Raw genomic sequence first — 15,942 nt, forward strand, 5'->3', positions numbered from 1 at the left:
GAGGCCCATCTGGTTAATGTTTGCAGTGCAGAGTGAGACTGTATTGAGGGCCGGAGCAGGGCTGGACCCTTTCAGACCTATTTTCATGGTCAAGGGGGTGAGTGGGACCCCTCAGAAAAGGGGCAGTGAGGGCAGACATAGCTCTGTTCAATTTTTGAGCTCTGGTTTCATCGGGGCAGCTTGAGCTGGACTGGAGACTGGGCAGAAACTTGCACAACTGGGGCTCTCATCTGATTTCCTGGGTGCTCTGGGGTGCCTCTGAGGATAAAGAAACTGGCTTTCCTTTGTAAGGACTCGTCTATGCTGCGGAGGTGCTCGGAGGAATGGAGGTATCGGCGCGATGCTGCGTCTGGAACGACGCACCTCCCCCAGGGAACGCTTTTGCAAGGTTGTGGTCTGATGCCCTTCCCCTTTTCATACCCCGAGCAACTCCCCTTCCATCATCCCCGTTGCCCCTATGGGTCCTTCCGGAGCTCAGCCACCAAGAGCTGCATTCAAGGCACCATGCCCTGGAAAGCTGCTTTCGGCTCCTTGCGCCCCATAGATCAGCTCTTTGCCATCTGCGTTTGATGGAGGCGCTGGACTGCCGAGGCAGAGTGTGTGAAGCGGAGCAGAAAGCTGTCTGTCGCTCGTGGTAAGAGCAAAAGAGGAAGGAGCAGCTTGTGGCTGAGGCTGAGGACCTGGATCCGGCTCCAGGCTCCTGTGCAGGCGCTGGGACTCGAGCTGCGCCACGCTTCCCGGGCGAAGCCCCGTTTGGGCACTTGTACACGGGACGAATAAGATTTCGCAGGACAGGGCCTCCGGGAAAGCAGTCGGGGCTGTCCTGGAGGCTAATGCAACAAGCAGGATCAAGAGCCTTGGAGAACGAGGAACCCTCCAGCAGCAGAGCACTGTGTGCGGCGGCAGGCCCCGAGCCTGATTTGCCTGAAAAAGCTCAACCCCCAGTCCAGACCTAGGCGACGGTGCTGTAGACGTGGGAAGAGCCCAGAAGGATTTTCTCTCTGGAGTTCGGTGTCGGAGGCCGCGCTGGCGGGGCGGGGGGTGGGGGGAGGCTGCATGCACTTTGCCTTTAACAGGCTCCGGGCCAAGGCTCCCAGCTCGCAGGCATATATGCATTGGCAGCGTAACAATATCTCCACGTGATTGCAATGAAAGGCTTCGCGGAGAGGGAGGGAGGCAGGCAGGCGAGGCAGGCGCTCACAAAGGCTCCCAAGCGCCTCTAGGCACTCGCCCCGAGCCGGCACCAGCTGGGATGTGAGGCTGCCCCTCGCCTGCTCCCCGCCCCGCCAGGCCCAGGGGAACCCGCCCAACATGCCCGAGCAGATCAGCGTGTCCGAGTTCCTGGCCGTGACCGCCGAGGACCTCAGCTCCCCGGCCGCCTCGGCCTTCACCTCCAAGATGCACAAGTGCCGGGGAGCTGCCAGTGCCCTGGAGGAGGTGAGTCACGGGGGCCGGGCTGGCGGGGGGCCCTGCCTCTCAGCCCCCTAGGAGTGGGGTCCTTTTGTTGTCTTCTTTCCTTGAAGTTTTCCCCCCAAATCAGGGTTGATGTCGACACGCCCTTGAGACCCCCACAGACCTGCCAGGCGACCCTCCGGCCAAGGGGCGACCTGCCTCTCCCCTGGGCTCACTGGCCTTCTTGCTGCGTTGGAAAGCAAGGCTGGCTCAAGCCCCCTGAAGAGGTTAGGAAGGCAGAAGCTTTTCCAGGGACGCCGCGGGCTGCGCGCACCCTCTTTGCCGGGATGGGAGCCTTGATTCAGGAGCATGAATCCCCCGGGGTCGCTTGCTCGCGCTCTTGCTCTCTGCTTCTGGACTCTCAGGCCCCTCCATGAGACAGGCGGGATGCCTGCCAGGGCCCCAATCCTGCAGAAGCCGATGCACTCGCTTACCTCCGAAGCGCGGGATTAACCGCGCTGCCTGCAGCCGGGGGGTTTCCAGCCTGACGGCGTTTGCAAAGGGGAACCGTAGAGAGATGAGAACTGCTTTTGAATATGGACGGTTTCGCTTCCACGGCTGCGAGGTAGAGCTGGTTCCTCCTGCCTCTTGGCCTGGGTGGCAAGGACTTTCCCTCCTGACTTTTAAAGGAAAATAAGCTGGCGAGAAGTTTCTGGTGCTGGCGGAGCTGGTTTGTGCCAAATGATTTCATAGATTTCATAGACATTAGGGCTGGAAGGGACCTCGGGAGATCATCGAGTCCAGCCCCCCACCCAAAGGGCAGGAAGTCAGCTGGGGTCATAGGATGGTGCCCCCAGAGCCGAATTTGAGCGGTTCGTGGTGGTTTGTGCTAAGTCCCCACGGGCCGCGGCCCTGCGGGATCTGCAGAGACCAGCTCAGCTCTGCAGAGCGCTGCCCTGTCCGTCTGGCCTCAGTGGGGGTGTCCACATGAGCCGGTGCGTTTTCCCTCCCTGGCTCTGCTGAGCGAGAAGGGATGCCCTTGGCTGGAGGTGGATCCCAGAAGTGGATCCGTGCGAGGCTTATCCTGTGCCGAGCAGTTCCTGCCCTTGAACTCCTCGCCCTGCTGCGTGCGAAGCTCAGGCTCTGAAACCAGCCCCATGATGGAGATGCGTCGCTGCAAACGGGGCTGTTTTGGGGGCGGTTTGCACCGCACTGGCTAGGCAGGGAGTTAGTCCGGGGACTCGTCCTGTCCAAGCAAAGGCAGCCTGAGCATTTCTGTGCTCTCGGCTACATGGCCTTTTTGATAGCTGAGCTATACAGCCCTGCCTCTTATACAGCTGACTTCGTGCCTGGGTCGTGGTGTGGAGCAGGGGACCCAGCTGGCAGAGAGTAGACGAAACATCACAGAAGGCCAGAAAGGGACCACACGGCATTTTGCAGCATGCAGAGGGAGCCCGAGCGGGTACGGTGTGCCCCAGCAGGCTGGCAATGGGCTGCCGTGCCCTGAGCATCCTTGGTGTTACAGCAGAGCAAACTCAGGCAATGGGTGTGCTGGGCCTGCGCCTGGAAAAAATCTGCTCTCTGGCCTACATGGCTGGGTACCAATGCGACCACCTCTGGGGTGGAACCTGGGGGTAGCCATGCGTAGCCATTCACAGGAACAGCCAGGAGGAAAAGCGACCAAATTAAGCCATTAAGCCTTGGCATTAAAATCCCCCTGGTCTGTCGAGCAACACCCCCGTCCCCGTAAAACAGACACCAGGTGATTTGCGATGGCGGGGGGAGGAATACGGGAACTGGCACCAATTTTGGATGCAAATCACGCGCTCGCCTGGAGCCAGAAGCCCCGCGGCCCTTTGCAAGAATCCCGGCCTCCGCTGCAGCTGGCGCCCAGGGATCAGCAGCGATGTGTCTCGGGGAGGACGGGGCCAGCCGACGCCTGGCTGGGCTCTGCCTAGCCCCAAGCCCGGTGCCGTCCAGCGAGGGCTCGCGAGGTCCTATCGCTGGGCCCATGCCCTCCGCACCTCCCTGCCCTCCGCCTCAGGGCCGCGACGTGCTGCCTCTGTTTCGGCTCCCACGAGACGAGCTTCCCCGCAGGTGGGGACTGCTCGTTACGCTGGTGTTTTCGGGCCGGGGGGAAGATCAGCTGAGCTGGAGAGGACGTGCCTGGGTTGCCAGTCTAACGGACGGGTGAAGCACCCTGGGTGTGGACGAGCCCGAGCGGTGCAGAAGCAGGCTCCCTGCGACGAGCGACAGGAGACGCTTATTCCCCGGAAAGACGCCGCCCGCGCCGAGCGGGGCCCGGCACAGCGCACGTCGAGGCGGTTGAAGAGCTGCTGTTCCGAGTGGAAAAAGCGGTGGAAATCTTGGACTCTTTCGGGGGGGAAACGGGCTCCTTCGCTCCAGCCTCCTGGAACCGGTTGGCCTCGCCGCCCCGCTCCCGGCGCTCGGGGCGTTGCAGCGGCGTGACTCAGAGGAGGAAAATGAAATGTTTTCGCTGGAAAAGGCGACGGGAAGCTCTCCAGTCGCTGCGTTCCCGTGAAGCGTTTCTGAGATCCGCGGGCTTTGTTTCCGGCCTGCTCCGTGGACGACGAGTAGAAATGGTGGCGCGTGGCTGCAGGGACACGTTCGCTTCGCCGCGGCTGGTTGGATGGAGCCCTGGTTTTGGGGTGTTTGTGGGGGTCGGGTTTGAAGGCCCGAACGCTGGACCCCCGCCCCTTCAAATGCCGGGTAAGGACCGGGGCACGCACACTCAGAGCACCCCCGGCCCGGGCTGTCACCCACCTTCAGCCTGCCGGCTTCGTCCCGGGTGTCAACCCGCCTTTCTCGAGCCTCCTTGACCACCGCCTGTCTGCTTGGCTCGGGGCAACGTGCTCCTCTTGAGCCAAGTGGACGGGGTCTGTGTGCGGCCCTCGCTGCCAGGAGCTTCGGCTGGCATCGAGGCCACAGCGTGAAGAGCGCAGCGGGCCCTGCCTGAGGAGCGAGCAAGGCAAACAGGTCCGTTCTCCCCATTTCCCAGGTGGGAAAACTGAGGCGCCGGAGTTTCTGGCAGGGCTGGGTCTTGAAGCCCGCACTGCAGAGTCTGCGTTTCCTTGTAGGAAGGGTTTCAAGGCAAACAGGTCCGTTCTCCCCATTTCCCAGGTGGGAAAACTGAGGCGCCGGAGTTTCTGGCAGGGCTGGGTCTTGAAGCCCGCACTGCAGAGTCTGCGGTTCCTTCTAGGAGGGGTTTTTTTTTTTGCTGAAAGCCCCACTGTGGCGTAGAAAGCTGAGCCTCAGGGGTCGTCTCCGCCGCCCCTTGCAGCACGAGGGACCTCCCGGCCTGCTCCACGTCTGCGCTACCCCTCCCCGCTCTTGGCGGGCAGCCGCCGGCCCTCCGCTCCCCGTCCTCCCCTCTGGTTTGTGTTACCGAATAAACAGAGAGCCGGAGTTGGAAGGAAACCCCAAACAAGCAGCCGGCGCGGGAGGGCCTGGTCGGCATCTGGCTGACTCCTGGAGGGGGGCCTGGCCTGGGGCTCCGGCCTTTCCTCCGCGGGGCTGCGTGCAGCTACCCCAGGGCCGGGCCGGCTCGGCGGGCCTCAGCACCTGGGACACGGGGCTGGTTTCAGGGAGGAGCCCAGGTCTCGGGTGAGTGCAGGAGGGCGAGGGGACCCTGCCCTGAGCAAGCTGACGTCCGACCCGGTCTCCCAGCTCCAGGCCGGAGTCCAAAGGACTGGGCCGTGTTTGCCCTGGGTAAAGCTGAGAGGCTGGAGTTCGTCTGGTGCCGGGTGCTGCACGTGCCTGGGGTGACATAGCCCCTGCCCAGAGGGATTGGTCCGACTGAGGGCGTCTGTAACCGGGCGAACTGAGATTTGGGCTGGTCAGGTGATTTTCCAGAGGCCAGGCCACGCATCAGTGGCAGAGCTGGGAATCGGGCCTACATTTCCGGAGTCCCGGGCACCTGTTCCTCTTCGCTGGGTCTCTGTCTGTCTTCCCTGTCCGACAAAGACACCTCGTTTGGGCCCGGGGCCTGCTCCTGGGGAGCTGCTTCAGACTGGCGGCTGGATCCTGGGACCACCCTCCAGCCCCTTTCCTCCGCCTCTGTTGCAGCATCCCGTTGCCTTCTCTCTCGGCCTGGGCTTGCTGCTGCTCGCTGAGGTTTCCCTCTGCAGCCCAGCACCGCTGCCCGCTGGCCGTGCCCGTGCCCGTGCCGTACCAGCTGACTCCTGCCCGGCGCGGCTGGCGTAAAGAAGGACTCCCATTGATCATTCACGCCGCGGAGGGGCAGAGAGGAGCGCTCAGAGCAGAAGCCCCCATCTGCAAGGCTCTGGGCTGAAGCACCACTCGCAGGGAAGCGCTCTGGATCAAATCCGTTTGCTGTCGGGGTCCTTGGGCGGCCGCTGTGCCCGTCTGCAGCTGCAGACGTCTCCAGAAAGATGCGTCTATAGGGGACCTCGGCCTCTGCGGAGCTGGTCTCTGCCGGAGAGGGGAGGCTCACCTCAGCCCCGCCAGACGCGAGGGAAGGAGGGGGCTTCCAGCCCTGGCGGGGCCCGCTCTTGCTTCCTGCCTGGGCAGCTCAGCAGGAGGTCAGACCTGTGTTGCCACGATGCCGGCTTGAAAGGATGCCCCTCTCCTCCGCAGCATCTCTTTGGAAAGATCAAGTGTTTTTGTTCAAGCGCTGGATTTGCCCTGGGAGTGAATCCAGAGTCTGTGCCCACGCAGTGGACGTGTCCCGGTGCGACTGAGTCTGGCACTTGCAGTGGCCCCATGCCTGTCTGCAGGGTCTCGGGGGGCGTGGGGGTCTCTCAGTGCTTCAGCAGCCTGCATGGGATCCCCGTGATTGATCCCGCACCCATTTCCAAGGGGCTGTGCCCAGCAGAGCCGCCCTGGTGCCGGGTTTGCTGGGCTAGCGGATGCGTTGTAGCCCCAGGCTGGTCCGTTGATGCTCAGGACTAGGTGAAGCTGGATGCTGCCAGCGCCCCTCCCTGTTGACTGTCTCAGTTCCTACCCATCATGCAGAGACCGGAAGCACATGCATGCACATGTGTGTGTGCACGTGCACGTGTGTGTACCGTTGCCCCCTGCTAGCAGACACTGGTGTGACGTTCCAGCAGCGCCGGCTGGCAAGCGAGGGGCCGTGGGGAGAGAGCCGGGCCGTGCGTCCGCCACCTGGGTAGGGAACTGCCCTGAGCACGGGCACTGATGTCTCCCTTCCTGCCTCGGGGAGGTTTTCGGAGGCTCCCCGCACCAAGACCAGGTCCCCGTGGCACAAACTTCCGGCTGCAGGCCTTGAACTCGGTGCTGCGTATCTGGGTTGACACGGGGCACGGGGTGACCAGACCACGGCGGCCGGGGCGCCTCGACGTGGCTAATAAAGCCCGTGGGCTGATTGCGTCGCTGGTGGGTGCACGGCCGCTGTGCTGTGGGACCGTGGAGGTCTCGAATCGGCTCCTGGCTCTGCGGTGACCCTCGTGCAACTCCCTGCCCACGTGCCTCAGTTTCTCTGTGGCAGTTTCGAAGGGGAGCGAGTTGTTGTGAGAGTGGCGATGGCGGGGGGGCATGGCTCCCATGAGCCCCCCCCATGGCTGGGAGCCCTCCAACAGCTCTCTGCAACCCCTGGCTGCGCTGGCAGCTGCCCTGCACATCTGCATGGGCTGGTGGCGGGCATTCAAAGGGGCTCTGTGTGGCCAGCTGGGCTTGGGCCAGGCGAGGGGGGTGCGGGGAGGATCTCCACCGTGCCCAGCGAGTCTGACAGTCTTTTGTGCTTGCAGAGCCTGGAGGGGGACCACGCCATTCTCCAGAGGATCAGGAAGTATGTGAAAGCGATCCACGGCTCCGGGCTCAGTAAGTTATGCTGCCAGATGCTTCGGCAGGCCCCGTGATGGAGGGAAGCCTGTATTGCTGCCCCTAACCCTACCAGATCGGGGGAGGGATGGGTCTTTCACCTGGTGCCCTGAGCTCTGCTCACCTTCCTCTTAATTCCCCAATTCATCTCACTTCTATTATTAGCATCCGTCTGCCGTGCGGGTCTCCACCACGCTGATGGCAGGAGGGGGCCTAGCTGAGGCCAGGGGAGTTCCCAGGTCATTTGCTGCAAGCAGACGGAGCTGAGCCCCGGGCAGTGGACTTGTGGGGCATGCAAGGGGCAGGATCGGGGTGGGGCTGACCCAGGAGACAGGCCCAGACTTTGGGGCTGGAAGGGGTCCGGCCAGGCCCCCAGCAGCCGTCAGAGCAACCCGGTGCAGCGAGGCCTTGGGGAAGGGAGGGACCTGCCAGGAGGGCAGCTGGGCTCGGGGCAGCAGCGATGCCCTTTGGACCGTGACGCTGGTGATTGTTGTGCGGAGCAGCTCTGGATTTCCCTGCGCCGCCTGCCCGGTTCCTGCTGCTGGCAGGTCCCCTCCCAAGCAAACCCGTGCCCTGCCCCGGGCTCTTCCAGCTGCGCGCTCTCCCGGGAGGGATCGTCGGCTTCCCTCTCCGTCCCCCCGGTCCACCTCTAAGCACCGGGCCAGCAGCAGCAATTCACTGGGGCGCCTGGGAAAGGTCCCATGCGGGCAGCTGGCACTTGCATGCTTTTGAAAGAGGTGGACGGGCCCGGGCCCCTAAAGCACCCGTCCCGACCGCTGAGCCACCCGTCCTGTCCCCCCGGTTGACGTGAGCGGCGTGGCCCTTCTCCCGGCAGGCTGCCGTGAGGCGAGGGGGCTATTAGGGGGGTCAGGGCTGGCGTGGACTGCAGGCAACGCCCTGTTCCTTTAAATAGGCCTGTAGTCCCACGCGCGAGTCCCCCCCGGGGCAGAGTGGATGACCCCCCAGCCAGGTCCGCCTCCTCCCAGCAAGAGGCCGTCGCGGCCTCCGCAGTCGACGAGCCAAGAGCGATTTCAGCAAGGGCGAGAAGTGGCCAGTCAGTGCACGCGGCAGCCGGGGGCAGGGACAGGCAGCCCGGCGGGAGCGGAAAGCAGAGCAGCAGACAGGGCAGGGGGTGCAGGGCAGGGAGCAGGAAGCAGAGCCGCTGATTGGGCAGAGGAAGGGGGTCTTGAAAGGGCGCAGGATTAACCTGCTGAGCAAGGGAGAGGCCCCCGCCGCCCCCCGCCCTCAGCGCCGCCGCGTGTCCTGTCCCCGCAGCGCACGCGGAGAACGAGGAGCAGTACAGCGAGGCCCTGGAGAGCTTCGGCAGCAACCACCTGGCCCAGAACAACCACGAGCTCTCCACGGGCTTCCTGAACCTGGCCGTGTTCACCCGGGAGGTGACGGCGCTCTTCAAGAACCTGGTGAGCGCGGGGGGCGCAGGCCGGACCCCCGCCCCCTGCCTCTTGCAGGTGGCCCGTCGACACCCCCTGGCCTTGCTAGGAGCCGGCAGGGAAGGGAGGCGGTGGGGCTGGGGCCCCCTCGAGACGGGGTAGGAGCAGGCACGGCCGCCTCTCCTGCAGTCTCCCTGCCCAGGCCCCGTCTTGGTCCCGGAGCCGGGCTGCATCCGTCGGGCCCCACAGGCCTGTTGGGGCGGGATCCCCTGCAGCAAACCCGTTGCCTGCCGTCTCCCCCTTGCCCGGGCACGCCCCAGGTGCGTGCAGCCACCCGCCTGTGCTCCTCTCTGCGTAGGGAGAGCGTGTGCGCACCGTTGTCCGGTGACGCGTGCGTGCTCAGGCACAGGTCGGCAGCCCTTGGACTTGCCTAGGAAGCGGGGGCTCCTGGAGCAGCGGTGCACGACCCCGGGCTCCGCGTGCTGTCCCCTTCCCTCCGCCTGACCCAGCTGAGCCCGGAGGTCCCCTCCCGTTACCGGCTCTAAAGCTTTCGGGGTCCAGCCACCTGCCAGCCTCCCGTGCGTGGTGGGGGAGACCTCCCAGCTGATGTGGGGAGCCACAAAGACCGCAGAGTTGATGGCTGGGGCTGCTCCCTTGCTCGCTAGATTGAGCGGGTCTCCGTCACGGCGGAGCCCACCAGAGCAGCTCCAGGCCGAGCAACGCATCTCCTCAAAGCGCGCCTGCCTCGGCCGGCTGCGGAAGAGCCAGTGCAATACGGGCATCTCCCTTTCGCTCCCCGCTGGGGGCTTGTTTCTGCCACGCGGTGCGTGCATGTCCCCCGTCCCTGGGTCTCTGACCTTGCTGGCCAAGAAGCGGATTGAAGCCCTGCGGAGACGTACCCAGCAAGGCCCCCTTGAAGGGGCAGGGCGGGGTGGGGGGCATGTGACAGAGCGGCAGCCCCATGCAAGCCCAGGAACGAGCATTTCCTTGGCATCTCTTGTTTGAAAGCAGCAGGGCACTGCTTGAGGGGCCGAACGAACCTGGGCGCTGGTTCCCTGGAGGCATTTGAGTCATTGCGGTATAGGAAGAGGGTGCTGAGAAGGGGCCTGGGACCAAGAGCCCTCGCTCTGGGGCTTTGGAGACTGCCAAGCCCTTGGGAACCATCAACCCTAAGCCCGTGGGGATGTCACCCAGCAGCCTGTGCAGCCCCCGGTCGAGCGGGTTCTTGCTCTGGGCGCAGGGGCAGATCACCGATGTTTGCCCCGGGTCTGCTCCGCTGACGGCTGCTTCGGTAGCTCCTCCTTGTTCTCTCCGTGTCACCCCAAGGAAGTTCCCAGCCCCGAGCTCTCTGGAGTCTGCGAAAAGGAGTCGAGCCAGTTCCTCCGGTTCCCGCAGGTCTCCCCGTTCACGCACATGCCTGTACGTGCCCTGCACACGCCCTGGTGCAGCTGTCGGCGTGCACGCACGGCAGGGGCGTGAACCCTGCAGACAGTGGAAACCTTTTCATTGCTTCTCCCCCGAGGGCGGCTTCTCCGGGCAGGCTTTTCTGGCCCGCTTTGTGAGCGGTGCCTGACGAGGGCGAGGGCTGGTACTCGCAGGGGACGTCCGTCCCAGCCCTACTGCTCTATCAGGGCCCGGCAGCTGCTCGCTCTCGCTGTCCACTGCAGGAGGCCGCGGTGGCCCGGGCCCGTCGGGAGCACGCGGCCCACCTAGACGGCGCGTCTGGCCCCTTCTGCAGCCTCCAGGGCAGCCTCCTGGCTCCAGCGACCGCAGCAACTCGAATGGCTCTCGTCCCGTCCTGCCTGCCCACCCAGGGGGAGCCCAGAGCGGGACCAGCTGTTCTGCCCCCGTGTGCCAGCTGCTTGGGGCAGAGCTGCCAACGCGGGCAGGGAGCCTGGGGTTCCTCCCGCGGGGGGTGCCGGGCTGCTCTTGCAAGCACCCGCATCCCTTTGCAGAAGGAGAGGACGGGGGGATGGCTGGCGGGGGCCGGGATGGGGGCGCCTGAGCCGTGCCAGCCTCCCCTGATCCCTTCTGTACCGGGCTGGGACCCCCCCGCAGTGATCTTCCCAGCCAGGGTCAAGGGTTGGGGTGGAGGAGGGGGAAGGGGCAGCTTAAGGCCTGAGCCCAGGGCGTGGTGGCATTGCCAGGGCTACAGGGAAGCGCTGCCCTGCAAGGGGTTAAGCGTGCGCGCACCAGGCTAGCTCTGGCCCCCCCGGGGGCTGGCCCGGGTTCAATCCCCTCAGGCAAGCGGGGCTGACAATGTGCAGGACCGAGCTCGCTCGTGCCCTTGCTGGCGCGGCCGGGCCACAAACCACATCAGCGCTCGGCCTGCTCAAGCCCTGCTCTGTTCCCACGGCCGAACGCGAGTCTCCGGCACCGGGGCGTGCCACAGAGAGACTTGTGAGAGCAGCTGGGAGAGCCTCGCCAGTGCAAGCTGCCCCGGGTTAGGTTTCGTCTGTCCCAGGGCAGACCCCCCTGCCTCCTAGCCTCCTCGGGCCCCTGCGAAGGCCGGGCACGCGGCAGAGCAGCAGCCCGATAAAAGCCCAGGAGCGCGCGTTTCCTTTGCTCAAGGGGCCAAACGAGCCCGAGAGCTGGTTCCCGGGAGGCATTTGGGGGCTGCACGCGGCCCGTGGCCTTCCCCCCAGCTCGAGTTCCCACGTCGGCTCCCTCGTCGACCAGCCGGTCTGACAGCCGGCGCGCACGAGGATGCCTAGTGCGAGGAAACCCAGGGTCTCGGGGTGGCACGAGGGGCTAGGGGCTGCCTCTGCCACGGGTAGCCAGCCCTGGTGCCTGGCTTTTCTAGGTGCAGAACCTGAACAACATCATCTCCTTCCCCCTGGACAGCCTGCTGAAGGGGCAGCTGAAGGACGGCCGGCTGGTGAGTGGGCGGCAAGCTCGCTGTGGGGCTCGGGGGGTGGAGGGCGTCCGACTTCCACGTGGTGCCGTCTCCGTCCCGGCGTGAGCCCTGCAGGCCGGCCCTGTCTCGGAGGGCGTCCCCCTTCGTTGCTAGCAGCAAACCCACGCGCCAGCGTGCCCCCGAGACTGTGAATCCCAGCCAGGACGCGTACCCGCCGCGCTGTGCCATTGCCCAGGAAAGCGGCACACAACGATTTAAGCTACAGGGACTCTCCCAGGCCGGACTCCGCACTGTTAGGTGTATCATCTGCACGGCAGCAGCGCCTGGGGGTCCTGCTTCGGCTCCAGGCCCCGCTGTGCTAGGCGCTGTACAGAGCGGGAGAAAGGCAACCCCTCCCCCAAAGGCCAGTGGAGAAGACAAACAGGGAAGGCTGATGCCCATTTTATAGAGTGGGAAACAAGCACAGAAACCACTGGGTGACATGCCCACAATGGGTGGTATCCGTGGCGGAGCTGGGCGGCCTTTATGAAGCAGCAGTGCTGGGCTTCGGTCCAGGGACCCGTAGGCAGCAAGGGGGCTTGTCCTTTGCCCTCTGCCCAGCTGCCGCAAGCTCCTGGGTGAGAGCAAGCCCTGCGCAGCGGGGTCGTGCCAGTCACCGGGGCCGGCCCGGGGCTCCTACGGGAAGGGCAGATCCGAGCCATGCCCAGAGCCCGCGGCAGGCAGAGCCGACGGCTCAGCGCGGCCGCTCTCTGCCCCGCAGGACTCCAAGAAGCAGATCGAGCGCGCCTGGAAGGATTACGAGACCAAAGTGTAAGTCGCCCGCGGGCGCTAATCCCCCTCTCCCAAACAACAGGGCTTTGTGTGGCGTCCCGGCTGCACCCAGGACTGTCCCCCGGTCCGCGGGGCCCCACAGCGGTGCCGGGGAAGCGCTAATAGGACACTGGGGTGCCCTGCCCTAGGAGGGAGGGAGGGTTCAGCTGTTCCCATTTAGCTGTTCCTAGGTTTTAGCATTGCTGGAGGCCGGCCTCTCCCAGGCCCTGGGGCCGGAGCCGTTCTCAACAGCACCCTCGGCCGGCCTGTCCCCCCAGAGCAAAGCTGGAGAAGGAGAAGGAGCGAACGCGGATCGCGGGCGTCATCCAGGCAGAGCTGTCGGCCGCGGAGATCACCGAGGACACGCAGAAGGAGCGCCGCCTGTTCCAGCTGCACATGTGCGAGGTGCGTGTCCCGGCTCCAGCCTGGGGTCCCCCGACCAGGAAGGGATGGAGCCAGCAAAGGCAGGCGGAGGCAGAGAGGGAGACATGCCCAAGGTCCTATGGAGAATCTGTGTCAGAGCCAGCTAGCGAACTTGCATCTCAAAGCCTGCACGGCACGGCCAGCCTCCCTGACCCCTCTCTAGGGCTCTGCCAGCTGAAGTCCGGCCCTGCCTGGCTTGATGCAGCTGCCATGCAAAGCTTGTATGCTCAGGGCTGCAGCCACGCCAATACATCACACCCCAGGCTTTGAGCTAAGCCTCCCTGAGACAGGCTAGTAGCCACTGCTGCATCCAAGAGGCGCTACGGCTGTGAGCACTTGCTCAGGACTAGCGCTGCTTGCACGGTTCAAGGGGCCCCGATAAGCACGTGTGCGCCATGGGGCAGGGGGTCTGCGTCTCCTCTTCCTTCTTGCTCCACTCACCCCTTTAGGAGAAGCCTGTAGGGCTGCAGGGAGCCCTTCTCCACCCAGGGGAGCCCCATTCAGAGCCACTGCTTGACGTGTGCGGGAGGGCCCCCCCGGTGACACAGCACCCAGCCCTTGGCAGGCTGGAGGTGCCCGTACGCCTGGGCTGGCGTGCAGGGGAGGACTGGCTGGGTTGCTCGGAGCCGGGCAGGGAGGAGGAGGGTTGAGGCGTAGTGGAGCCGACAGCCGCTTTGCAGCCTTGTTGTGGTTTGGGGCTCCGGCCGGGAGCCAGGCAGTGAGTCATGCCTTTGAATAGCTTCACTGTTAAATAAATAACAGCACATGGAAGCACTCGGCGCAGCGCCGGGGAGGGGCTCTGCGCGCTGCAAGCAGAGCGGAGAGGTGTGGACAGGACCCTGCAGCCTCTTCCAGGCCCCGGTCTGGAGTGTGCCAAAGGGGTTTCTCCCCTTGCGAGGTCCCTGAGTGCGCGTGGGACTTGCAGTTGTCTCTCTGTTGCCCTTGGGATCACCCCCGTGCCCCCATCCATGCCAGTCTGGAGAATCCCTCTTCTCTAGGAGCAGTGCAGGGTCTTTGATCCCTGGCCCAGCTGTTCCCATTATCCGGGCTTTTCCAGCCAGTGATTTATAAGCCGCCGTGCCCATAAGTTTCCCAAGCTGCTGCCTGCTCGGGGTGGGTCGGGATAGCCGGACCCTGTTCGGTCAGGGAGCTGCGCGTGCCCCGGCTGCAGCCAGCTCCCCATGGGGTGCTTCTGCCCCGGGGCCCCAGGCAGGCTGCTTTCGGCTGCTGGCTGCTTCTCCAAGCTAGGGCAGGACTGTGACAGCCTGGGGACGCTGGGGTCGGGGCCTGATGGCAGCTGGCTCCTGGGAGGTCTTAGGGCTGCTGCCGTGTCCATAGACTCCTGCTTGCATGGAGCAATTTTCTGAGTTTTGCATGGAGGAGATACGTTCAGAGTGGGCAAACTGAGGCACAGAGAGGTGAAGGGACTTGCCAGAGGTCCCCCACCAAGTCGCTGGCAGAGCTGAGACGAGAACCCAGGCCAGGGCACATTGCACCCGCCGCTTCGTGCCCCTTGCAGGGGGCGAGAAGCAAAAATATCCTGTCCCTTCCCGGCTGGGAGGCCATGTACAGGGAAAACGCCAGGATTCAGGCAGCCCCCTTCCCCCTGCCCCTTGTTCCAACAGATATGGGATCTTCCCAGGAAAATCCTAACCCTCGTCTAGCTGCCGGGGCCAGGGAGACCCCCCCTGCCAAACCGCCGCGAGAGCTTGCATTCGGCCTGGACCCGCTACAAGGGAGCGGAGGGGGTCGTGGGGTCAATTTAGGGTGGACGGAGCTCGCTCGCAGGAGCGAAACCCGCCTGGTTTGAAGGGTGCGAACGGAGCGGTTCCACCGAACGCGGGCAGCCGTGCCGTGCTTCCCCACCACTGCCTGGGACCGGTTTGGTGGAGGGCCGCTCTGATTCATTGGCGGGTCTCTTGTCTGGTCCCAAGAGAGTTTCTCTCGGCTCAGATCTGGCCGCAATAGCTTACTTGCCTGGCAGGGGACGTACCCTGACCACGATGGTGGCAGGGGAGATAGTGTGACCGAGGCAATGCGGTTCAAATGGCGCTGTGCAGTGGAGGGTTGCACCCTTGCCTGCTTGCAGACTTGACTCCCGACGAGAGCCTCATCGTTAGCCTCCCGCTGGCCAGCTTCCAGCGGGAGGATCTCGGCTCCGCGCCGACTTCATGGAAGCGGGAGACTCCTCCCTAGCTTGCTCCTGCGGCCGTACGGCTGAGGGCAAGTGAAACTCGGGGGCATCCGAACCCCAAGTCTCCGGGCTTGCACGTAGGATGCCTGCCGAAGGATTTGGAAGTATCTTGAAGCCCCAGGCTGGGGTGGAGGATACGTGTCGGTAGCGGGGCCACTTGTGGTTCTTGGATGATTCAAATGGATTTGGACCTGCTCTGGTTAATGAGAAATTTTCCTTAAAAAGAAAATTTAAAAAATTGACCCCAATAGCTTTGCTTTGCACCCAACACCAGGAGCTGAACCTGAGCTCGGCAGCTCCTTGCAAATGCTTAAGAGCGGGTCAAAAGGAAGCAAGAAGTCCCGGGTTTCTGCAAAGCCTTGCATGGCCCAATGCTATCAGAGCCCCTGCCCCCAGCCTCCTGACTCTGGTGTGTCCTCTGCGTCTCTAGTACCTGCTGAAAGCCAGCGAGAGCCAGGCGAAGCAAGGCCCAGACTTCCTGCAGAGCCTGATCAAGTTTTTCCACGCGCAGCACAAGTAGGTAGCACCCGACGCCCCGCAGGAGCTCACCCCTCCCTGGCACCTGGAGATGCAACTCTGCAGTAGATCTTGCAAAGCAGCGAGCGGCCAGGGTTCGCCTTGTAAAAACCTTGTAAAAACTTCAGTGACCGTGAACGCCTAGGACAAGGGTGTGGACCTTTTAATTCCATGTAGACCCCAATTTAGCAAAGCACAGAAGTCCCAAGAGAGCTTGAAAATGTGTGTTTGTCGCATATGGGTGACCTTAAGGAGGTGTGTTGAGTCACAGCAAGGAATATTTAACTAACAAGAGATCCGGCAAGCAGTCACTTTGCTCAGCGTCACAGACCCATTACTGAAGCAGTCTCTCTCTGCAGCAGTACAGCACCCTGCACGTTGCAACAGTCTGTATTTTTCCCCTATGTGGTGCATTGGTTCCTTACCAATTGCATCAACAATACATCCGGGTCCCCTCATGTGAGGACCTCAGGGTGTCTCTGGAGAAGCAGTATCCTGCATCTTCCCAGTGGGGAAACTGCAGCACAGAATTGACAAGA

General features: G+C 63.8%; 1 protein-coding gene across 6 annotated transcripts in view; it reads left to right on the forward strand.

Moving 5' to 3' along the window:
- The first annotated feature begins 656 nt into the window (after positions 1-656).
- The window catches only part of ASAP3 (ArfGAP with SH3 domain, ankyrin repeat and PH domain 3), a 29,517-nt gene continuing 14,231 nt past the window's right edge, over positions 657-15,942 (forward strand). Inside the window, exons 1-7 of one of the 6 annotated variants that reach the window (XM_090058407.1) lie at positions 657-1,437; positions 7,140-7,212; positions 8,488-8,633; positions 11,407-11,481; positions 12,221-12,270; positions 12,549-12,675; positions 15,318-15,403. In XM_090058407.1, the coding sequence (XP_089914533.1) occupies positions 1,312-1,437; positions 7,140-7,212; positions 8,488-8,633; positions 11,407-11,481; positions 12,221-12,270; positions 12,549-12,675; positions 15,318-15,403 (683 nt within the window). In that variant the 5' untranslated portion in view covers positions 657-1,311. Of the gene's footprint in view, positions 1,438-6,212; positions 6,542-7,139; positions 7,213-8,487; positions 8,634-11,406; positions 11,482-12,220; positions 12,271-12,548; positions 12,676-15,317; positions 15,404-15,942 lie in introns of those variants that run through there. The other 5 variants (XM_090058409.1, XM_090058411.1, XR_016443636.1 and 2 more) reach the window with 5 other exon arrangements.

This window comes from Crocodylus siamensis, chromosome 7, assembly GCF_052110815.1.
Source record: "Crocodylus siamensis isolate JL-2025a chromosome 7, ASM5211081v1, whole genome shotgun sequence".
NCBI lineage: Eukaryota > Metazoa > Chordata > Crocodylia > Crocodylidae > Crocodylus > Crocodylus siamensis.